This window comes from Puma concolor, chromosome C2, assembly GCF_028749965.1.
Source record: "Puma concolor isolate L17-30 chromosome C2, mPumCon1.1.hap2, whole genome shotgun sequence".
Classification (NCBI taxonomy): Eukaryota; Metazoa; Chordata; class Mammalia; order Carnivora; family Felidae; genus Puma; species Puma concolor.
This window is the reverse complement of record NC_141675.1, coordinates 89,837,252-89,862,316: the sequence shown is the minus strand read 5'-3', so window position 1 is coordinate 89,862,316 and position 25,065 is coordinate 89,837,252. Positions and strand designations below refer to the sequence as shown.

Here is a 25,065-nt window from a genome sequence, read left to right as displayed (position 1 = left end):
AAAGAGGGAGTTAATTTAGATGTCAGTATTGATCAGTGGAGCTAAATTTAGACACCAGCTTGAGAGTTTCTCTTTTGAAAATACTAAAAGAAAAAAAAAGGAAAGAAAAAAAGAAAAAGGACACCTTAACTGAAATGCCATTAATGGGGACGGAAAGGAAGAGACCCACAATGTGCTGTTACACAGCTCTGTCGTTAGAGCTCATAGATGAAAAGTTTAGATTTGGCCATCATAACCTATGGTTATGTAGTTACACCACAATTATATTAAACGTAAGCTTTGAGGAGAGATGATGCTATGGATGTTAGACTGAAAATTATTTTCGAGTATTGAGAACAAATGAAGTTGTTTAATGCAACCTGTGTTCTTTCTGAGGGATTACATAGGACTCTGTATCTTAGATAAATGGCCCAAACACCTCTGGAGAAATGTTGACTGCTTAAGGAAAACCACTCCCCTGATTATAGCCCATGGTCCAGGGCCCTAGACCACTCAGATGCCCCCTTTCTTCTAGAAAAGTGGTTCAGATTACTCTGTAGTCCCACAGCATTCTCTGATTGCTTTCCAGGAAAATTACTGCTCTGATAAAGATGACCTCACATTTATTAGATAATCCAAGAAGATTTGAAAAACCTACTCAATGGGCATAAAACTAAGTGAATTTCCATATGTATTACCCCAGAACAGTGCATTTAGCAGAAAATAGGCCAAAATGGATTTGTAAGATATTGGGGCTCTAAGCTATGGGGAAATAAATCATACTTATTTGTCTACTAAAGGCATTGACTTTCATTACTCCTGTGGACCAAATACTGCCCAAAACTTGCTTATGAACAAAAGGGACATTGAAAACAAAGGAGAAACTATGATCCTGTCAAGAATACTGTGTTCAATTCTGTTCACCACACATAAAGGTAGAAAAGAGTTGGGGTAGAAAAGAGTTGGGGTAGACCAAAGGGACAAGTACTGTCCATTTGTTTCAAAATGGAGATAATTAAGAAGACATGGTCACAGTCTATAAAACCAGGAAGGATGATCACATATACAATCTCTTAAATTGTGAATTTCTAGAACTAAGAAGTGCTGGAAATATGACAGGCTCTGAGTTACCATCTGAGGGGTGGGCAATTTTTCCTGCGGTCAGACTTTCAGAAATGACTGTGCCTTGTGATAAGTCATCAGCAACAGCTGGTCTTAGAGTCAGAGGCCTTGAGGGCATCTTCATAGCTTCATTGTGAATGTGACCTAGAGAACCATATACAAACAGCTTCCCAGCCTGTGTGGTTACAGGGTACAGCTTGCCCCACTGAGATGGCATCATCATTTGTGGACATCCACGTCCAGTTAACCAAATCCAGTCTTCTCACTGGGGTTTACCTGAGCTTTCTTAGCCTGAGGAAGCAGTAAATCCCCATTTTCAGTTTGCCATCTCAGCTCTGACTGAGCTGAATTCTTGGCCAGCTCCTGAGTCCCTGAGCACTGATATGCCTCTGGTCCCTCATTCTTACCCACCTGACTCTCTCTGGTATCCTGTGGTTTGCAGGGCCTCTGAATTTTGAAAGAAGTATGGAATGTTAGGATTCAAAGTGACCCTCAAAGATCATCTAACCTATAGGTAAATCGTTGCCTCAGATAATTGATCAACATAAAATGCTCATGTTTTGGACTACATTTTATGGTTTGCAGAACACTTTTAGGTTACTTCATTTAGTCTTTCTTTGTGACTTAAGCAACCAAAGTGTTACCATTTTGCAGATGAGAAAACCGAGATTCAGAGAGATTAAATGAGATTTCTGAAATTACACAGGATTAGAAAAACATTTTCTCATTTTTGCTGACAGTATTTCTTCTATTCCCTTGCACTCATTTGGATGCTCATAGAATAAATAACCAATTTTATGAGACAAGAAAATAAAGGACTACAGTAATAGAAAATTATACCAACAAGAGTTGTCACTGATCAGACTACAAAGAATGGTGGTAACAAAACAGCCAAGGGTCCCACATCACATCAGAATTTGCCAGTAAGCTCTACAAATACTGGAACAAAAATTAATAGTCCTAGCCTTTTTTTTTTTTCTTCTCACTGTGAGAGGGGTAAATGAAGAATCATAGCATTACCTCGCTTTGCTCCAAAACTAAACATCACCACCTCTACCATCGGCAGGTTTTACATCTTATCAGCCCTGATGTAGAAAGGAAAGGTACTATTATGTTAATTTTGTAGATGAGAAAACTGAGGGTTTTGTGGTTTTTCCAGGTAGTAAAAAAAGCCAGGTGTTCTGACTGCAGACTTTGTGTTTTTTCTTCACTATCCCAGTCCTACTTCGAGGACTGACTCAGGTATAAGAATCAGTCCCACCCCTGAACCTAAGCCATGGATATAAACATGCATTTTTATCTTCCTAAAATCAAAATTCCCACTCTGGTGACCTGACATGCCTTTATAAACAGCATTTGGAAGATCAAAATGAGTAAGAATATCAAGGATATGGCATGACTTAATGAACGATGCAGAGACTGGAGCCTATAATATCTAAATGGAAACCTAGTAAATGGAGATCCCCATCACCACAGCTATAATTGATGTTTCCAGTTGGCTGAAACTAGAAGGTAACATATGCCAGCAAGACTCAGGAGGCCCAGAGGGAGTCAAATTGCCCCTCAAACGTTGATTTGTGATGCACACAGAGTAAATGTTTCTCTGACACCCTCCAATGAATCTTGAACTAAGCAAAATGCAATGAAGCATGGCAGAAGGACTTGCATAGTTCAAAAGTATATATTGTGAGTTCCATTTTCCAAAGAGCTGAAGCTTTTGGCCATGCAATCCATGTATGCATGTACCCAAACTCACAGGCGGCTTTAGGAAATCATTAGCACCTCTAGCCAGCCAGCCACACCCCACTGGCATCAGACATTTCCCACATACACACTCTGAGCAGTATTCCTGCGACTAATTGCTTTACAGATTTGGCATCTCATCCACAATCTGCCAGACTGGCCATGAGTTAGCATCTCAATCAAAATAGCCCAGCTTCCACAGGATTTTTGCCCTAGTGTTATCCATGTACAATATGTCATCAGTCATTTTCTGCCCAAGGAGGAAATTTGAGAACTGCCTATGAGGATTGTGGAATAGGAGAGCCCAGGCTTAGTATTTTTCTAACTGTTGAACATGAAGAAGTTGAGAGGGGGAAAAAAGTCTGCAAAAATCTGAAACAGATTGTGGTATCTTCTCCTTTGCCTTAAAGTAACAGATGGATGATATGTACTGATCTTGAAATTTCAGAAGAATTTTTATTTCCTCTCCAAGCAGGCTCTTAGACTCCCTAATAAAGAAAGTATTTGGCAATTTTCTGGTGACAAGATGCAAGGTAGATTTTTAAGGCCTGATTCTTCCAGTGTGATGATTTGCTTGACTCGATCTTAGCTGGAGAATTGCCACGTGTCCATTTCACCTAGGACTGTCTAGACAGTGTCAGCTCTTTCTCCTTCTATTCTAATATTCCATAACTGAATTCTCTTTCTCCAGTACTAATTAAGGTCACCTAGAAATTTTACTTAGCCTAGCCATTGCCTCTAGATAATATAAATCAATTATAACTTCCTCTCCCCTTGCCTTTTTTTTTTTTTTTAATGATCCAGTGTATGGATTATTTATGCTGTTTTACTTGTTTTCTTTCTCCCTCCTCTTTCCTTTGGGTCATTGACCTGTCAAAGCTCAGACTTGTCTACTTTTAACTATTTTGCAAGGCATAAGAGGTTGGACCCACTTGTTCAGGTGTGATTTGGGTATTGTCTATACAATAGATAATTATTCCCTTTTTCAAAAACATTACTGCATACTCACCACCTGCAAGGCACTGTGCTAGGCACTGTGTGAGACAAAGCATGACATGTATATTGCCCTAGTCTTCCAGAAGTTTACATTTGGGGGGACAGAGTATGGTGGGATGTTGAACTTCAGAAGTGTACATACAATACAAGCAGATAATGTTTAAATTAAGTGGCTGAGGAAATTGGGACAGAGGGGTAATAATGGTAGAGTAGAATAAATGTATCTAAGAATGAGGTTGATACTTACAATAAGAACCTTATGGCACGTGGCGCCAGGTAAGATTGCAGAGATGAGCATTATCCAGAGCCTTCCTGTCCTCTCTCCAAGTGTGGTCAGAAAATAGCAGGGTCTGACTGAAGGACCAGTCAGAGAAAGCAAGAGCTCTGGGGACGTTGCAAAGGCCATTCACCTGTGTTCTTGTCCTGACTCCCTAGGTCCTGGGATGGATCCGCAATGGGGAGTCAATGCTCAATGCCAGCCTGGTCAATGCCAGCTCTTTGTCTGAAGCAGAGCAGCTGCAGAGGGAACACGAGCAGTTCCAACTGGCAATCGAGGTAACACCCAAATCTGACTATACTGTCCTCCCTTCCCCATTCTGCTCTGCACTTCAGGCAAGATGATTCCTCAAGATGTGGGCATTTCTTTAGGTAGTGAAGCCTTAACTCTTTCTGGTTAAATGGTCCAGGTAGCTCCCTATTATGCAGGAATTGATGGAGAAGCAAATGCAAGGGTTCATCACCCCCAAGGAGTCCTAGTATGAGAAGACAAGTATTCACACCACAAATGTGCATCTTGGTTACCCATTGGTACCTTTCACCTTAAGGCCCCGGGTACACTGAGCTTTTTGTACATCATGGACTATACACCATGTGAGACTGGTAAAGCCAAAAGGTTAGAAGTCCGTTTGAAGATCACTCAGAATTGAAGATAGACAAGTACAAAAGTCATTTGTACATTAGTATTCCATTTTAAAACCTTTGATTCCTAGGTAATATTTAGATTTTCTTGTCAGATTCTGCCTCTTACCAAGAACAATGAGCACTGGAGCAGGTTGCACCAGATAGTTTGCTTCACTGAGAGTAGCTGTTTGATAAGTCACGTTTCAAGAATAAACTGAAACCAGAAGTTCACAAGCCAAGACTTGTCTTAAAAACTATTTTAAAATAATATTCCTCTTACAACAATCTGATATAAATTTTTTCATCTTGCTTTAAATAATACCTTTAATTATCCTTTCTACTAGAACATTCTCCTTCCCAAAGAGACTTGAGCTGATTGCCTTAGAGTGGTGTGGGGGAAAGAGTAGGAAATGGGACATGGGAACTATATTAAAAATAAGTTCAGCACCAACGGGAACAGAGAGAAACCTTGAAAGACATCCATTACTTGTGGTTCAGTATAAACGTCAACCCACTTTTGAGTGAATAAGAAATGCAAAGGTGTTATCTTTTACTAAAAAAAAATGTTAATGAGAATTTTACACAATAATGATAAAATTTTAGCTGTTCATGCCCATACTTATATCTTTAATACAGTAATCATAGATAGCCTGCTATCTTCGTAGGAACCAGTACTAGTCGTAGTTTACTGTCTGGGATTTGAGATTTTAAAATAGGCTATATATTGCACACACAGTGTGGGCAAATAATTTTCTAAGGAGGAACTAAGGAGAGAAGAGAGGTTTTATTATCATCAGCTGCCTCTTTCCCTTTTACTGGCATGCCCAAATATGAAAGTTGTTAAGACCTATTCACTGTCAAGGAAAAATCAGGATTGGGGTTACAATTGAAAATCAGGCACACAGTGGTCAAAGCCCCATAGAGAGTCAGCATGAAGGGAACAGAGGTTGGGCAGACTAGGGGCATGGCATGGAGCTGTGAGAGTGCTAGACAGAGAGAAGACCATTGTTGGCCACACCTCCTCCTTGTTTATCTCAGCTGTGAAGGTTTACCTGCCCTATCAGGTAATTAAATTCCCTGTTCCATAAGCAAATGTTGGGCAAGTAAAACCAAGTGTCATGATGTACTTGAGCATTTCAGTGAGCTAGTGGAAAACTGGGTAAATGCATCAGCTCTGCTAGTGAAGTGACTAAATCCCACGACCTGCATATGCAGTATGTATTAATTTGCAATGGTGCTGTCGCACCCTTACAGAATAGAAGCTCACTAAGCATGTAGGTTTCTTAATTACATGGGTGCAACTTGATCAAATATTCTTGGAATTGATATTGAGATATAGGCCCCTGTGGAGTATATGTCTATGGTCTGAAGAGGAGATAGCAGAGCAGATAGGATTTCTGAAAGATCATGGGAGTGGAGGGTAGGCAGGGTCTGTCGCATAGTTAACATAATGAACTTCCAATTTGCTCCTTCTCCAGGGAGCCTGTGCTTCTCCCTAAACGTGTTGGTTTAGACCATGTTCTGCATCAAGGGGAAAATATGCCAAGGAAGATTGAAGCAGTTTGAAAGGGGATCTGACTAGCCTGGTTTGGCTTGGCCCACTTTGATGGTATTACTGAGGCCTTTCCAAGTAATGGCTGATAGAGAACATAATTTGACTTCTTGGACCCTGAGAAAAAATCCTATGTTCCAGAAGGGAAAACAAAATAAGTGTGGGTAGGATGATCATATAATTTATTGTTAAAACTGAGACACTTCTGAGAGGGAAGAAGGGAATTATTAGTAATTAAGCTAGAAAAAATAGGCATATACTAACACTATCATGGGCAGACTAGAATGTCTGCTTACCGTAGCTTGGGTGGATTTATGGGTTTTAAGGTTTTGGTCTCCCCGAAGAAGGTCAGAGTTTTTACTGGAAGTACCTGGGTTTCAGGAAAACAGAACAGTTAAGAACAAAGACCAGAACAAAGCACCCAAAGTATAGATTTATCAACAGACCCAAGTTATTGTTTGTTAGTATGCAAGATGTTATGGCTGATGGGGTTTCAAGAGCTGTGAATATCATAGAGATAAGCTCGATTTTGAAATCTATTTTATTTGAAATCCTCTTATGCATTTTAAGTATGAGCATTATGGCAGAAAAAGTAGTTAAAACTGGGTAATAAATTCAATTGATTTGGTTCAATTTTCTTCCATGTACTCCTATTTTACATCATATATTAACATCCTTGGTAATCCATGTCTTAAAGATATAATATTCAATAGGATTACATAGTAGAGAGTAGAAGTACATGCAAAATAATGACTCAGGCGTATCAAAGCAAGATTATGTCGTGTGCATAAGAGTTTGTCATTTTGGAAATTAAAGGGGACAGAGTTCCAAGGACTATCAGATATAATGAGTTTCATAATAAGGAAGAGGATTTATTACATAGCCTAAATTATAGGACAATTAGAGTTATTCCTTCACTCTCAGAGAAAAAGACATAATGATGGGATTTTGATGACAATTACATGCTGATTTCATATATTGAGAAGCCAGTTAATTATCATAATCACTAATGTTCATTTGGTGAACCCTTCCTCCGAGTGAAGCACTGTAGATGCCATTCTAATTGCTAGAGATAAAACAGTCTGGTGTGATATGGTGGGAATGAACATAGGAATAGTCAAACCTGAATCTTATTCCTGGTCTCATCACTTCCTTGGCTGTACATTTTTGGGAAAGTCATTCAACCGGCCTGAGCCTCATTTTTTTTTTTTTATTTGTAAAATAGGAATAATAATACCCACCTTATAGTGGTGTCATAAGAAAGAACAAATATACATAAGCACAGTGCTTGGTACAGCATATACCCTTGGATAAATGACAGTTATTAAAGTGATTTTTAAAGCAGTCATTGCTTTGAGAGTTTCACAGTCTAAGTAAGGAGAACCAGCCAAATATTAGATGATTCAGAAGAGAGTAGTTTTTAGTGAGTCCAGCTGTCCAAAAAGATTTTTGTATTCAGTTAAAAAAAATTAATTTTAATATAGTTAACATACAGTGTTATATTAGTTTCAGATGTACAATATAGTGATTCAACCGTTCTAAACATTACCCAGTGTTCATGATGATAAGTGTACTCTTAATCCCCATCACCTATTTTACCCATTCCCTGCTGACCTCCCCTGTGGTTAGGATCTTCCTATCCAACCATCTTCCCCAGAAGTCCCCAAAAGACATTTTTTTTAAGTTTACTCATTTATTTTGAGAGTGAGAGAGAGTGAGAGTGGAGGAGGAGCAGAGAGAGAGGGAGAGAGAGAGAATCCCAAGCAGGTTCTGCACTGTCAGCACAGAGCCAGATGCAGGGCTCGAACTCACAAACCATGAGCCACCCAGGCACACCCCCTCCCCCCCAAAAACAGCTCAGATTTGAGCTGAGTCTCAAAGTACTACTGGACCATAAGTGGGAGAGAAGAAGGGATGTTCATTAAAAGGCAGGAAGAATGAAGGTAGCGAAAATTAAAAAGTGCATAGTGTGTTTTCAGAGGGTTTTTGTAAGGAGGTAGTAGATGATAGTGTTACAGACTACATTGGGAGGAGACTTTAATGACATCTTTTAAGTTTGGACTTAATTTCACAGCAGTAGGGGAACCACTGAAGGCTTTTGAGTTGAGAGAAGGGAATGATATTATAGCATCAAATTAGAGTTTCAGAGCCGGAAGAACATTAGAAGTCACTTCATCCAAGAACTTCCTATTACAGGAAATCAAATTTATCTGTATGAAATGTGAAGGATGGGTTTGATGGATTAGAAATGGAAGGCAAGGAGACTAGCACTGGAACCACCACAGCAGTCTAGGCATGACGTGGGCTAGACCAGTCAAGGATGTTGTTCCTTGAGGAACAAGTCAAGGATGATGTCACTATTGGAACCCCAGGTGACAACAAGGAGGGCAGATGGTAGACTGCTGTCGGAAGATGCTTTCAGAGGAAGGAGTTTCATTTTAGATGCGGAACCTGAGAAGATCTCTAGGAGGAAGGTGGTGGCTCTGGCAGGGCAGTCAAGCCGTTTGCATTCACTGGCGAGCATTCCTCCTGTCTCCAGGAAGACCATTCATTTCTTTTACTAAGAATGCATCTTTGTAAGTGGCTAACATGGGGCAGGCAGCTAAATCAACTGAACCAGTGCTGCTGACCTGGAGTGAGAAGCGTGACAGGCAGCTCAAGACAATTAAAGATGAGGGTCAGATGTAGGGCGAGAGATGGATACTGAGAGTCATCTACAAAGAGGAAATAATAGCAGCCATGGGAATAAATAAGAGCTCTGCAGAAGTGAAGGAAAACCGAGAATGCACTTTGGGATACCCCTCTATTTAGGAGACAGGAAAAGAAAATGGTGCCGATAAGTAAAACAGAGAAAGAAGTTGGGGATTTATAAAGGATCATTTCTGCCCCTTAGTTTACTCTTTCTAGCCATGTTCAGCATTTAGGAACTCAAATTCTGATGTGGTCATCATGACTGAGGGCTGATTTAGTGGCAAAGCAAGGGAATAAAGGAGTCTAGGTTGCTGGAGGCTGTCGTGCTAACATAGCTCACACTGAGTACAGATTTCAGAACAGGGAAGGGAAGCCAGGAGATGGTTGACAGACTAGGGAAAATCAACAGGACTATGCAAACTGCCCTCTGGGATGAGGGTGAAGGGGAAGCAGTGGTGTAGAGGAGAAAAGGAGGGAGGTTGTACTCACACAGGGAGTGCTGAATGGATCAGCTCTTGGGGACTGTCCTTGCACGGCTGCCCAAGAAGGGCAGAAGTAGTTCTGGAGTATGTTACTGGGCTGCTAGCTGTCCCTTTTTACTGGAAGCTGAGCTATACTTTCTTAAACATGCAGAAGCCAAATTACCACTATGCCATGGAGTTGAAATCATCCCAATGGCTGAGGTTGCAATAATATTAGCTCTTTGAAGTCCTGTTTCATCCACATCCGTACTTTATTTTAGTAAGTTTTAATCCCTTTTGGCTCTCTCTGCCACCCTGTCCTCCAGCCTGGTCTCCCTACCTCCTACAGTTAATATGAATCAGAGAATGCAGACCACATTTAGCCTGAATAAGAAAATAAACCTTCCATGATATATATATTATCCTAAATGCGAACATAAGTAATGTAATAATGTAAGGATTACACATTGAGCTAAATTATCTACTACACTGCTCTGTTCCCTTGGTGAGGTAGCAAAGTGATGGTGAGATGCTACTCTTAGGCTTTATTAACCTGCCAAATTTATTCCTTCTCCTGGAGTCCTTTTCAACTAATTATTAATGTTTAAAATAATTGTATTGTTGGCTGAGCTTTGTATTATATGGAGATTTTTTTTTCTTATGTGCTATGTTTATTTGATCTGTAAAATGGGACTACAGCAGTAACTTCCTTTGAAAACTCACTACAGTGAACAATTTTATGATGAGATTTGAAAAGAAAAATTCACTAGTGTATGAACCAATCAGGGAGCAGATATATACACAACTGTTATTTTTCTACCACAGAAACTGGGATGTTTTTAGAACCAGTGATACAAGTAGGAGAGTGGGGGTGGGGGGTGGGCAGGAGCCAGGGTCCTGAGCATTCAGTCAATGAAAATGCATGATGTTCTTTTTTTTTAATACACTTTAAAAACAGTGATATATTAATCGTCATGACAAAATGTTTGAATCTACCATTTAAAGCTCTTTAACTTTTCTGCATCTTTCCACTCACGCCTCACTCCACCCCCTCCTGTACCACGCCTGGGTCGTTCCCACGGACCTCTCTCTCCTCCCCTTGTGCCCAGTCCCTCTTTCATGCCACTTCCTTGCAGAAGACGCACCAGAGCGCCCTGCAGGTACAGCAGAAAGCTGAGGCTCTGCTCCAGGCCGGCCACTATGATGCCGATGCCATCCGGGAATGTGCCGAGAAGGTGGCCCTCCACTGGCAGCAGCTCATGCTGAAGATGGAAGACCGGCTAAAACTAGTCAATGCCTCTGTGGCATTTTATAAAACTTCTGAACAGGTGAGGGAAGGGCTGCAGGGTGTGAGGGACTGATGTTGATGGAGGGCTTTTTTTTTTTTCCCCTCGTACTGCAAATCTGCAGTATCTCCCTTAACAAGAAGCTAGTCTTCTCAGTACTAACCTTTGAGAGTAGAAAAATGATGTGGAAATACTGCAGTTAGCTTCCTTATAACATTTTCTTTAGAGAAGTGAGCCATGTGACTTGCTTCTTAGGAATTTCTCAAACTCATCAGACGTAGATGTTAAGGGACAAATTGGACTGAATACTAGATTTGAGGGGTGTATGGGTCAGCTATTGCCACAATAATGCTACCCCACAACTCAGTGGCATAAAACAATAAGCATTTTGTTTTTAAGTATTTGAGTTCAGCTGATCTTGGCTAAGCTTGCTGGAACTGGGCTCCCGGCTATAGATTTGGTCTGGATCTGCTCTCATGTCTGTCATCCTCCTTGACCAGCAGCTATTTGAGGCACATTTATGGTGAAAAGCAAGAGTGCAAGAGCCCAAAATCTACTGTGCAGGTGCATCTCAAGTCTCTGCTTGTGTTACATGCTCTAACATCCTTTTGGCCGAAACAAGTCACGGGGCCAAGCCAACATCAATGAGGCAGGGAAGTATATGCCTCCTATGAAGGTCAGGAAAGTAGGAAAGCAGAGTGACCGTGATCTAATGTGCCACAGTCAGGCACTATGCCTGAAAAACAGTCAGCACTTTCACTCGTGGGGCTCTCAGTCTGATGGAGGAAACAGTTCTCTGTCACCGGTGGACCATGAGCCTAACTGGTAGGATGGTGCTGCCATGGGAGAAAAGGCAGGAGATACATACAGCAGGACATTAAAGATGTGGACCCTTCACTGTCCCATCTGTACAGCAATATGCACAGGGCCGAGAGGATTTTTAAATGATTCAGGTGCTTTTAAGGGAATTCTTTTCATGAAATAGAGGTTTAAAACACAGTAATTTTGGGACACCTGGGTGGCTTAGTTATTTGATTATCCAACTCGTGATTTGGGCTCAGGTCATGATCCCAGGCACCGTGGGATCACGCCTCACATCAGGCTCTGTGCTGAGTCTGGAGCCTGCTTGGGATTCTCTCTCTCCATCTCTCTCTGCCCCTCCCTCACTCATTCTTTTTTTCTCTCTCTCAATAATAATTTAAAAAAAACAGAAGTAATTTTATTTAATGTAAAATACTTTCCTCATTTGAATTGCTCCCTGGTAGAAATCAATCAGAAATGTTCTCCTCTGGGTGACTTACAGGGACCATGAGAAAGTCTGTCTTGAAGCAAATATGACATGCCTGTCAGAGGGCCCAGTAGCCAGTGTTCCAGTCTCCACACCTTTTCTCACTTCTCCTTTCTGTTGGAGTAATGATGCCTTTGACGGTCACAGAATTGGGAGCAGCTGAGTAGGATGGTTTATAGATGCAACACAATCCCAATCAAATCCCAGGCTTTTTTTGTAAAAAAAAAAAAAAGATATGCTGATTGTAAGATTTATGTGGAAATACAAAGAATCAAGAATAGCCAAACAATCTTGAAAAGAAAAAAAAAAAAGTTGGAGGAGTTACACTACTTGATTTTAAGACTTACTCTAAAGCCACAATGATCAAGACAGAATGATGTTGGCGTAAGAATAGACACAATGAAACAGAATGGAAATTCCAGAAGGAGACCCCAAATATACAGTCAGTTGATTTTGACAAAACAATTCAAAAGCAAAGGAAAGAATGATACTGGACAACTAAATATAGGTTTCCCCTGCTATCTGAATGTAGAGCATTCCTATGAAAACTTTTGTAAGCTGAAGTCAGATGTAAAGCAAAAAAGCAATGACCATTAATTTACATGGGAAAATTTTTTTAACATTCCCAGACCCAAAAGTAACCTCTTGTAGGCCCTTTTGAAACCTTAGGGACACATCTTGCTAATGGACGCACAGAATAAGTCAAGATAAAGCACAGATGCTCACAGACACAGTTCAGAGCTGTGGCAGCTGGATGCTGAGAGGCTGAGTATAGTTCCTGGAGAAGGAGGCTGGGGACCACCCTCACTACTTGGGTGCATGCTGCCTCTGTGACAGCTTCCCGCAGAACAAATGCTGAACACTGTGTTTTACTTTTCACCTTTTTTCATAAAACCGAAAATCCTCCACGTCTTTCTTTCAGTTAGTAAAAACAGGTACTAACATAGGTCTTTCACAAACGTGAAGTGGTGTTGTGAGCTTGTGAAAAGCAGGAATACCTGTACCCAGATTTTTTTTTAATGAGGTTTAATCCCTGTCTAGTATCATACACCACTTTTAGTTTTTAATGGACCATGATGCTGAAGGGGACAAAGCTCTACATTAAGGAGTCAGTCAATTTGTCCCTGAACTGACCTTGCCAAAGGTTACCTTACCGCTCTGGATTTGTTTCTTTACCTGTTAAATTAAAGGACTTATGCTTGCTAATCTTTTCATTTCCTCTAGCTCCCAAATTGATTTTTAGTTCAGTATTATCATGGGACAGGCCTTAAGTACTCAAAGTTTTTTGCATGTCTGTGATCCGTTTTCTCTCAAGACATGGGCCTTCCTACACATATTCACGCCTTGCATGAGGAGAGGTGTGTGGTGCCAGAGGAGGCAGGATTCAGGGACAGGCCTTCTCATGACATGGGGAGCATGTTGGCCATGAGGGTGATTTGCCTGGAACATTTTTCAGCTCAGTTCATCACTCAGTAAACATCCTGTCTAGTACCACACTCTTCATCAAAAGGGATGGCCTTCTCAGGCAAAGGGGACCCAGGATAGTTGTAGCTGCTCTCCCTGCTGCCATAGCCAAGCTTTCAAAGCCTAGTAAAAGAAAGTATAGGAATACAGGTTTCTATTTCCTGCACCCTTCCCTAGGCCCTGACACAAGGCTGCCCTAGGTCCCCTTCTGTTGCACCCAACCTGACTTCCATCCAAGTGCCATTTGCAACACTTTTGCTTTTAGAGTATGGCCTCTTAGCACTTTGAGAACCACTATCTTTTAAGTTAACCTAGATTTGTTATCCTCTGAAGGAAATGCACATTTTCTAATAGAAGACCTGAAGTTGTCATTGCCTTATGATGGTAGCTCAAGACATTTTTGCTGGGATATGTTTGCCAAGGAGGAGGAAAGAAATCATTCACTTAGGACCCATAAATCCCTCAACACGGCCACTTCCTCCTTTATTTCTGTTTGGGGCTACTTCCTGTAGGGCAAGTACAGATGGTTGGGCAATCCTAGTATCTTCTCTAAACTTCGTTTTCCTGCTCTGCCATATTCACAGAGTCCTCAAGAAGTTCCAGAGATAGAATGAACATACACAAAACACTTTGAACCCCCCTCCCCCACAAATTACTAGTCTTTCTTCCTTCCTTACTCTGTATACTCTCCCTAAGTGATGTCTTCAACCCCATAGCTTCAGCCTTCAGCCAACGACTGTCAGAAGATGACTCCAAGTCTCCCAAACTCCACTGCATCCTGGACTTCTCTTAGATGTCCCAGGGGCACTGCATGTTCTAAATCTACAAACTGAACTTCAAAAGGAACTGCAGGGTTCTGTCAGCTGAAGCTGCTCAGAAAATCCTTCCTGACCGAGTAATCTACAGAGCCTTTCCTCCTTGGTTCATTAGGTCTGTAGTGTCCTGGAGAGTTTAGAGCAAGAATACCGGAGAGATGAGGACTGGTGTGGTGGACGAGACAAACTGGGACCAGCAGCAGAGATGGACCACGTCATCCCACTCATCAGTAAACATTTGGAACAAAAGGAGGCCTTTCTTAAGGTGAGAGCACATTGTCACCCACAGTGTGAGACATTAGCCTTGCTCCTTGGTCTCCGTTCTCTCTGACTCTGTCACACACACACGCAGGCATCATCATATGAGCTTTCCATCCCCCTGTTTTCCTCACTTCTTATCTAAAGGGAGGTATTTGTAGAGAAGATAAAAGAAGATACTGGCTGGTTACCCTGAAAGGTTGAAAAGTTACACTTCAAATATTATTTCTCTCAGCACTTTCTAGATGACTAGGCAGTTATTATATACCATTAGTACAGGTGCCATGTTCAAATATCATGATATCCCGTTGATGTTGTTAATTGAGAAAAATACATAGTTTCACCCAGTGATGTTCGGTTTATAAAGATATTTTTAATTGAAATAGATAAGCCCAGGGGCACCTGGTCGTCTCAGTCAGTAGAGCATGCGACTCTCGCTTTTGGGGTCGTGAGTTTGAGCCCCCACATTGAGCACAGAGATTACTTTAAAAAATTTTAAAAAGAAAGAAATATATAAGCCCAGATTAAATCAGTATTAAAATAAATATTTTATAAATGGATGATGCAAAATTTAGGGCAAGAATTAAATGAATTTAGACACCTTATTTATCAATCGAACAATTATCAGTAACCAATGGATATAACACCACTTATTTATTCTGTTGCGTGAAGAGAGAAATACCTCAGTTTGTTTGTTTTGGTTTTTAATAGAGCCCTGGTTTCTCAGGGAGGAAGCACGGTCCTGCTCTGAGCAGGCTTTCAGCTGGTGTGGAAAGTCCTAGTAAGCCTCTTTCCTCTAGCCTTTGATCTTCTCTCTGCCAGAGTCATCTGTGTTAAAAATTATCTAAAGGCTCTGTTTACTCTCAAATTTCTTGCTTTCATGTTCTGCTTCCTTTCAGGTTTCTGAAAGTACAAAGAGAATTTTTATACTCTGACATGTTGCTACTGCTTTTCTATAATTCTATAATTAACTGACTTTCTTTTATTAGGGATTTTCTATACTTGACCACCTCTTTGAGTTTTACTTTTTTTTCTCTCTTTCTCTCTTTTTAAGATAGCTTCTCCCTGCACCCCTCCTTTCAGGCACTTGCACCTGCACTCAATCAGAACCCTTAGTAATCAGCTCTTACTAATAAGATTAAATAAAAAGTCTTCTATACCAGGCTTAAGAGATTTTAAAAGTCTATTCTAGTATAAAACAAATTTTAAAACAATAATTTAAGTGGAGCATATTAAAGAATTTTAAAAGAGGCATAAAGATATTACTTCATAAAATTACGTTTCTTTTGAAGCATGAAACAAAAAATGTTTTCCATGTGTGCCTAAAATCATAGGTGAGAAACTCCCTATTGCTGTGGGAATCAAATGCCCAATGGCAGACACTGAGTTCTCCATTTATGTGTATTAGTTCATCTATGTTGGATACTTTAGCTTTGGACCACCATCCAGCTGTTAAATTCGTGGACTTCATGGTGGATAGACTCACCAACAGTCTTTTACCAGAGCTCCCAGAAACAATTGTTACTAATGCAAAATTTAAAATAATTTTTTACAGCGTAATTTGTGGAATCAGTTGCTAAATGTAAAAAGGTGTCAAAATTTGACAGTTTTGTTTAGAGATACTATTGAAAACTGTAGATTAAAAATTAGTGGACTAGCATGTATCATAATCCCCCTTATCCATGGGGGTTATGTTCCAAGACTCCCAGTGGATGCCTGAACTTATATATACTATGCTTTTTCCTATGTGTGTATACCTATGATAACATTTAATTTATAAATTAGGCACAGTAAGAGTTCAACAACGATAACTGATAATAAATAGAACTGTAACAATATGCAATAATAAAAGTTATGTGAGTGTGGTCTTTCAAAATACCTCATTGGACTGTACTCATCCTTCTTGTGATGCTGTGAGATGATAAAATGCCTACAAGATGAGATGAAGTGAGGTGGATGATGTCGGTACTGTGAAGTAGCGATAGGCTACATCACATCAGGAGGAGGACCACCTGCTTCTGGACCGCAGTTGACTGCGGGTAACTGACACTGCAGAGATGGAAACTGTGGATAAGGGGCCCTGCTGCATTACTTCTGCAACAGAAGAAAACCTCAAAGAAATTCAGAAATTCTTTGGCCTTGAGAGAAACTAGGAATAATCTGTCAGTAGTCCTAGATTCTAGCCCTGACATGCTTCATGATTCCTGCCCACTTGGGGCCTGGGTCTCCTCCATGGGGACAAGGAGAACGTGACCTGTCCTCTGCCATGCACAGCTAGCACGAATTGTCAAGAGGGTGGTGGAATGGCTCTTAGTCCTGTGTGTAGATCCATATTTCCCAGCAGTAGGATATTAGTGTCACTGAGGTGGGCGTGGATTTTATGGACAAATAAGTTTTTTTTAATGTAATTTCCATTTGGATATGGAATGTATGGTTAATAGGTTTGTTTACCAAATTTGCTTTCTCAAGTCTAAACTAATGTTAAAGTGACTTACCCCAGTGGTCATATAGGAGGCATTCTGGTGGCAGAGGAAAACCAGCCTGAGGCAGTAACTATGACATTATTAACACTGAATCAACATATAGGGAGTCAAGGGATGGCTGATTTCTGATTTTGAGCTGGGATGGAAAGGGGAGAAGCCCAGGGAGTGATTCTTTCTTCCACAAAAGGGTGAGCCTCCTGCATTGGGATTGGAGTATCTGTGAACCAGAAGTGGCCTCCAGGGCTCTGCTTACCCAGAGCTCCAGAAACCTCACCACCAGCACCCCTTTTCCAGTGTCTTAGACCCCATGCACCTGCTGGGGTCCTCACACCTTTGTCTCTCTCAGGCCTGTACCCTGGCACGGCGGAACGCTGAAGTGTTTCTCAAGTACATCCACAGGAACAACGTCAGCATGCCCAGTGCCGCCAGCCACACGCGGGGACCTGAGCAGCAAGTGAAAGGTCAGTGTGGGGGCTTCCAGCCGTGACCCACATCGGCAGCACTGACCAGAGGCTGTGTACCTGGTCTTTATGCAATCTCTGATTTCCTGATTCTTCTCCTTGGATAAGAAAAATGTTGATGTGAGATGGCATGGGCAGTGGTGATTCCTGGGCAATTTTTAAACATGCATCAGGATTTGGAATGGAAAAATGAAGATGTAATTTCCCCGGCACTTTTTCAGTTATCTTGATCTAGAGCAACACTTAATTTTATGAAGTAAAAGAAATGGTCTGTATCTACACCGTTTGTATAGTAGCCACTAGTCACATGGGCTACTGAGCACTTGAAATGTGGCGAATGCAACTGAGGAACTAAATTTTTCCTTTTATTGAATATTAGTTAACTTAAATGTAAATATCCAGATGCAGCTAACATATATTGAAGAGCACAAGACTAGGGTATCTTACAGCCCATAAACAAGACACAGACTGAGAAGCATAAAACCAAATTCTAATCCTGGCTTTATGACTTACCATGTAAGCTTTTATAATTTCAGTTTCTTATTTTATTTATCTATTTATTTTTATTTTTAATTTTGAGAGAGAGTGCGAGTGAGCTCGGGGCACAGAGAGAGAGAGAGAGAGAGAGAGACAGAATCCCAAAGTGGGGCTCAAGCTCACCCGATGCAGGGCTTGAACTCACCAAACGTGAGACCATGACCTGAGCCAAAGTTGGATGCTTGACCGACTGAGCCACCCCAGAGCCCCGTTTTCATACTTTAAAATGGAAGGTGTCTGAATTCTGGTTCCTAAAAATGTGGTCCCCAGACCAGCAGCACTCGTATCACCTGGAGACATGTGAGAAGCACAGACTCTCAGGCCCTGCCTAGACCTGCTGAGTGAGAAGCTGCGTTTTGACAAGAGCTCTTCCACCCCAACCAAGCAGATTTTTTGTGTGCACATAAAATTTAGATAACTACTGGTCTAGATAATCTTTAATATCTCTCTGAAGTCTATGTATCTACAATTGTATGAACAAATCAGTAACCTTCAATAATTGCTAATCAGGTGACCACTTTCAGCTTAAATGATTATCATTGGTATCACTGATGCTGGGCCATGCAGAAATTGGCCTTCGAGTGAAGAATTTAACAAGTGTCATCTCATCTTGACACAGCAGAGGACTGCAAGTCTGGAGACCCAGGCTAGGGAGGGAGCTGAAACTGACCTGGAGTGAGGGGTGGGGACAGGCTGAGGGCTGAGAAGTGGGTGGCACTGATCTGCCATAGGAAGGGCCTCCCTCCCTGCTCAGAGAGCTTGAGAGGTGGGAAGATCAGAGGCCACTGGGAAGAATTACACTTAGGAATAAAATTTGCTGCAGAGAAGAAGGAAGCAGGGTTCCTTTTCTAGATATGCTCCCTGTTTGAGGTCAGGGGACCCGTGGGTGGTGGCTGGCATTATGTCACTCTGTCCTTCATGCACATTGCAGTGCTGGCAGCAGTCCGGGTGAGGCCAACTGCCTGCTGAGAGAGCACGTGCCTCCCCCTACACCTCACTGTACCAGGAGTGGCAGGCACCCAGAAAGACCAGAGTATGCTGCACCTTCATAAGGGTGAGGGCAGGTTGTTGTGTCCATAGGAAAGCTTTCCAGAAAGGGGAGAAATGAAATCTGAAACTCTAGGATTTTTGCCTGATCAGGGTTGATTCTCTTAACCACCGCAGAAGATTCTGCAGTGAGCAAAACAAGGATTAGGAGGCCAAAAGATTAAAATAAATACAGGTTCTTACTTGTCTTTGCCCAATTGAAGCTTCCACCTAAGCAGGGACCTACAATTTCTCCAATACCTATTTCCTTTCCACCTGCTGCCTGGACCCAAGGCCAGGACCACTTATTTTAAGTTTGTATTACAGGTGCAATTATTATGGCATAACAAGCAAAAATTCAGTGACATTCAACTGTAAACATTTATTGTTCAAGTGACTGCATTGGCTGGGGACCAGCGGTCTTGGCTGGGCTTAGCAATGCGGCTTTGTTTCATGCTGCAAGTCTGGCTGGCTTGGTGCCTTCACTGCAGGTTGGGTTCTTGCCTATTCCACATGTATTAATTCTGGGACCCCAGTTGAAGGAGAAATTACCCGGGAAAACTCCTTATAGTGGTGATGGCAAGGTCATGTGCACAAGCACACTAAGTTCCTGCTTGTATAATATCTGTTAACAACACATTTGCCAGATCAGGTCACACAGCTGAGCCTTAAAGCAGGGCAATTTGTCTCTTTGTGGAGGAACTAAAAAGTTACATAATAAAGGCATACATATAGGGATTGGTGACTAATTGAGACCTATGGAAGTTCTCAGCCTTAAAGGAAGAGAGACAGATTTTTGTCCTTCCAGGAGGATGCACTAAAAGTTCGAAGTACAAGTACTGTGATTTGATTGTGCCCTTTTTTGTAAAGCTTCTGTAGTGGTAGTCTGTGCTTCTCAGCCCCTCTAACCCAGAGGACCAAGGTAGCTAAGGACTCAGGCTCTGAGGTCAAACGTTTCTATCTGAATGACCCTGGGCAAGTTACCTAGCCTCTCTGAACCTCCGTGTCTTCATCTCTAAATGGAGGTATTAATGGTATGTGCATCACAGAGTATTATGAGAATATGTGCTTGCTACCTAGCAAGTGCTTAATAAATATTAATTTTTCATATCATTGTGTATTTTATTAGTATCTAACAGAATTAGCAGGAAGCAGGAGGCAGACACAATACAAACTAAATAGGAGTGCTTCAAGCATAGAGCACACTATTAAAACACATAGGAAATTTAGGCATGTAGCCAGCTGCTGCTGGAATGACAGGAGGAGAGAGGGACATGACATGGATGAACACCTGCCGTGGCCCATCGTGGTGCCACATGCCTGGTGCATGTCCTCTCACCTGATATCATTAGAGGTAACGAGAATAGCATTCACCTTTTCTTAGCATGGAAATTTGGACCTAGAGACATGACTCCAGGTAGACATGATCCTAACACAGCTTCCCTACGCCCATGATTTCAAGGCTGTGCTGTGTATGCATAGCCGCTTGTACAGGGCAGAGAGTGTGGCTCAGGACATGGGTTATCTATGCAGTTATACTGTCCCTCATACTGTTTTTCCTCTCCCACCCTCTCCTAGCACTCCAGAGTGGCTGGGATTCTTATCAAGTCCCCTTGCTCTCCATAGGCTCCAGAGGCCAACTGAGTTAGCTGTTATTTTAAGATCTGACACCTCCCAAGGTCTCTTACCATCAAGCACTGGCTTTGGTATGAAGAGAATCAGGGTCACTTTTAAGTTACCCTGGGGGCATCCTCTTCCTCCCTTAACTGATGGAACTTCATCAACAGGCCTCACGCCCCCGATCTTGCTCCCCTCTGGGAAGTTCTCTGTGGACCAAGCTTTTGGTTCCCCCCATCTGGTGCCTGGATTAGTCCCATGGGGAGATTTGCAAGTCACAGTTATCTGGCCCCTGGGGTGTGCAGATTTGCTCAGCGCCCCCCAGAAGCAGCGCTCCTCTCTTCTGCCCCACAGCCATCTTGAGTGAGCTCTTACAGAGGGAGAATCGCGTCCTGCACTTCTGGACCTTGAAGAAGCGACGGTTAGACCAGTGCCAGCAATATGTGGTGTTTGAGCGCAGTGCTAAGCAGGTATGTTGCCCTGACTTTGCCTCAGTTCTGGGGACTGTGTGGACACCCAGATGACCACAGCATGGGACACAGAGGAGGGTCACGGCAGCAGGCATAGTAGAGATGGGAGGTGGTGCTGACAAAAGGAAGGAGAACAGACTGTCACTTAGCAGTCCTTCAGCCTTTACCCGTACTCTGTACCAGGAGTTGGGAGAAGATGCTGGGGTCAGATTGCCTCTAAGAGCTCATGGATGATCCTGGGCCTGGCCTAGAAGACGAGGATGAGACATTCTCTTTACTGGTAGGATGCTCCAAGTCTAATGGGAGAGGGCTCAGTCCTAAAATCAGCTTCCAAGCTCCATACTGACCAAATGGTGCCAGCATTTCCTGGGTCCGTCACACTGTCCCAAACAGTGTAACAATGCATGTTTTGCAATTGACAGCTGACTTTTGGGGGACTGGGTGGGTTGTTTCCTCCCACAGGCGCTGGACTGGATCCAAGAAACAGGTGAATATTACCTCTCAACACATACCTCCCCCGGAGAGACCACAGAGGAGACTCAGGAACTGCTGAAAGAGTATGGGGAATTCAGGGTGCCCGCCAAGGTAGGAAGCAATCTGGAGCCCTCCCCACACACACCCAGCACTCCCCAGTCTGGCCAGTTTTACATTATGAAAGGGAGAACAGCTTCAGTGTACAGAAATGTTGACCACAGGGGCAAGGGGTGGGGCGGCGGAGAGCATGGGTAGGATGATCTCCATTGAAACCTGAATACCCAAAGAATTGCAGCTGCTGGATGGATCATCTGTATGAGAGAAGTCAGCTCCTATACACTGTGCTCCCAAATACTCACCTCCATGCTACAGGTGTAGACTCTGCTGTATTCTTTTAGACCATATAAGGCGAAGGGGCACACTCATGTGAAATGCACACTGCACTGTGAACTTCTGCACCTATCCACACCTTCTTGACGTTTGAATGGTTTGGGAAGTCTACCCGTATAGGCCAGTGACTGTGGATGGGTTCACAAAACAGGTGAGTTTCTTATTTCCTGAACCGACGGCTTCCATCTGGCCTCAGACCTGCAAACGAGCCAGGCTGGGGTCTCTGGGGAGCAAAATGTGCACTGACGCACACAGCACACACCGTCACACCCCCATTCACACTGAGGCAGGAAATGCTGTCGTAGGAGGAAATCTGTTTTCACAGCCAGGGTTTGGTCTGAGGACCCTTGGGTCTGAATGAAAATCTCCTGTCTCAGTTCCCTCTTTGTGGCATCCTCGCGCCTCACACTGGGCTCCCTGCCATCGAGGAGCCTGTCTTGGCACCACTTCCTCACATGGCAGGTGCTCTAACCAGGATGAGAGCTGCTTTTGTGGGGGTCACAGTGGGGGGGAACGTACTGATGCCCACCCCCACCCCCGCCCCAAAGATCCCTGCTAAGGCACATTTCCTCTAGTTTCCTGTCACAAAATTAGGCCCTTAGCCTCTTTCTGGAACTGATACTTTATGAGTGGGTATTCACTTTATGAATTCTACACTATGAACTTCTGATAGTGGCAAACTTTCCCCTGCAACCCTGTGAGCTGCGGGGCCTTTTCATCCAATGTGAAAAGCTGTCAGTTCAGATAAGAGACTCATTTCAGTACCAACCAGAGCAAACAGCACTAGGAAGGTGACAGATGCCCAGAACTCTTTTCAAATCCAAATGAAAATAGCTTTTGAATGACCTATACTTTGTGTCTATCTGCCCCCCTCTAAATAATGAACCATTAACAAGCAGAATGGTATCAGATCCACTGGTGTTCCAACCCCATCAGATGGATTGTGGTAGATACCCAGAACTTGTTAGGATCGGAATCTGTTCATAACCTAAGAGGAAATGTAGAGAATTGTCTAGTCAACTTAACTTCCTCTTCCTTAAAATCCTCTTGCTGTCTTTCTCCTCTTTTCCATTCATATTCGTAACCACCCTAACTGGATTCCATGCTTTCAGCCTCTCCTTCCTTCCCATCCATCCTGCTCATCATTGAGATTCATCTTGAAAACACTGGGTGGGTCCTGTTTCCACCCAGTCCAAGAACTTCAGTGATTCGCCAGTGTCTTGATTAACAACCTCCACAATAGCACCACCTCACCTCCCCAGTTTTATCTTCATTATTCTTTCGTGCAAATTTTATGCTCCAGCTGAATGGATGTATTTTCTTACCCTCTGAGAGATACATCATATGCTTTCTTGCCTCCGTACCTTTCCCATACTGTTTTTCTGCCTAGAATATTATTTTCTTCCTTCTGGTTTGTACTTTTAAAAAAGAGCCTGCCTTTCCACTGGAGTGCCTCCTTCTCTGTGATCATGCAGACATGCCGGGATGTGATCTGGCCCATCCCTGCATTCCATCCACTGTTGTCTGTATAACCCTTAAGGGACCTGCCATGAACCATCCTGTTCTCCAGTAATCTGTGCGAAGTGTCATCTCATGTCTGAGCCAGCAAGATCCCAAAGGATAAGAACCACACTTTGTTTACTTGCCTGACTGAATCATGCATCAAAGGGAGGCTGCAAATATTTGTGAACATAGGGGAAAAAAGAAGTTTGGGTAGATTCAATGACTCCCTACACCAAATCTATATTTAATGTGATTCTATTCCTTTGGCTCTCTCTGTTCTCTCTCCCTCCTAACTTAACTCTTTCCATAATGGGGTTTCATTTTCCCATCTATCATGTTCTAAGTCTCAAGAATATTTATTACAGGGTAACGAATCCAGCTGAAGAGCTTCTGATTAAAGGCAACAGTTGCCTCCTGTTCCTCTCCAGCTGCACTTCCCAGAGGCAAGCCTCCTTTAACTAGCTACCTTTGATTTTAGTCTTTATAACCAGTAAAGTGAATTGGAAACGGAAACCAAATTGACCTCAACACAGAGAAAATAGGGTGGCCCTCACAACTAAACAGGGCAATAGAGCATATTGAATATGTTGAATTATTATTCTCTGCTCCAAAGAAACAGATCAAATAGAAGAAACACTAAATATAAAAATATACTTTCTATATAGCAAGCCACAAGTGTAAAGAGAAAAATAAGATAAAGAGAATCAGGTGGGGATAAGAGGGTAACAAAATTTTTCTTATTGTGGTAGGCTGTAGAAAATCCAGTTAGAAGAATACACGAGATATTTTCCTATTGTGGGCTTCCAAATTTATAAGGAGTCAAAGCACATGATGATAGGAAAGCTTAATCATTTTGGCAGCTGGAAGAAATCTATTTCTTCTAATAGCAAAATTTTGTTTGAAGATTCTTTGGTTTTTCATTTTTTACAATTCAGTGGATTTTGTATATTCACAAGGTCATACAACCATTGCCACTATCTAGCTCCAGAACATTTTCATTACCCTCAAAAGAAACCCTGTACCCATTAGCAGTGACTCCCCATTCCTTCCTCTCCTCAGCCCCTGGAACCACTATTCTATTTTCTGTCTTTATGAATTTGCCTATTCTGGAAATTTCATATAAACAGAATCCGGGAATCCTGTAATACGTGGCCTTTTGTGTCTAGCTTTTTTCATGTATAATGTTTTCAAGGTTCATTCATATTGTGGCATGCATCATTACTTCATCGCTTTGTCTGACTGAATAATACTCCATTATAGAGATATGCCACACTTTTTATCCATTCATCAGTTGATGGACATTTGGGTTGTTTTCTGTTTGAGGCTACTATGAATAATGAATATTTGTATACAAGCCTTTGTGTAAACATCTCTTTTCAGTTCTCTTAGGTATATACCTAGGAGTGGAATGGCTGAGGCCTATGGTGACTGTATGTTTAACTTTTTGAGGAGCTGCCCAACTGTGGCTGTGCCATTTTACATCCCCACCAGTGGTGTATAAGAGTTCTGACTTCTCCACATCCCCTCCAACACTTGTTATCATTCGTCT

At 42.2% G+C, this 25,065-nt stretch overlaps 1 protein-coding gene and 1 long non-coding RNA gene across 21 annotated transcripts in view; one reads left to right on the top strand and one right to left on the bottom strand.

The window, feature by feature from the left end:
* KALRN (kalirin RhoGEF kinase) overlaps positions 1–25,065 on the top strand; it is a 671,367-nt gene that overhangs the window by 387,266 nt on the left and 259,036 nt on the right. For 14 of the 20 annotated variants that reach the window (XM_086675190.1, XM_086675186.1, XM_086675184.1 and 11 more), the window contains exons 16-21: positions 4,276–4,395; positions 10,554–10,772; positions 14,413–14,562; positions 17,385–17,499; positions 21,034–21,149; positions 21,612–21,734. In XM_086675190.1, coding sequence (XP_086531316.1) covers positions 4,276–4,395; positions 10,554–10,772; positions 14,413–14,562; positions 17,385–17,499; positions 21,034–21,149; positions 21,612–21,734 — 843 coding nt within the window. The remainder of the gene's footprint in view (positions 1–4,275; positions 4,396–10,553; positions 10,773–14,412; positions 14,563–17,384; positions 17,500–21,033; positions 21,150–21,611; positions 21,735–25,065) is intronic. The other 6 variants (XM_086675188.1, XM_086675191.1, XM_086675189.1 and 3 more) reach the window with 1 other exon arrangement.
* Positions 1–25,065, bottom strand: part of LOC147577409 (uncharacterized) — a 36,491-nt gene that overhangs the window by 1,450 nt on the left and 9,976 nt on the right. The window lies entirely within an intron of this gene.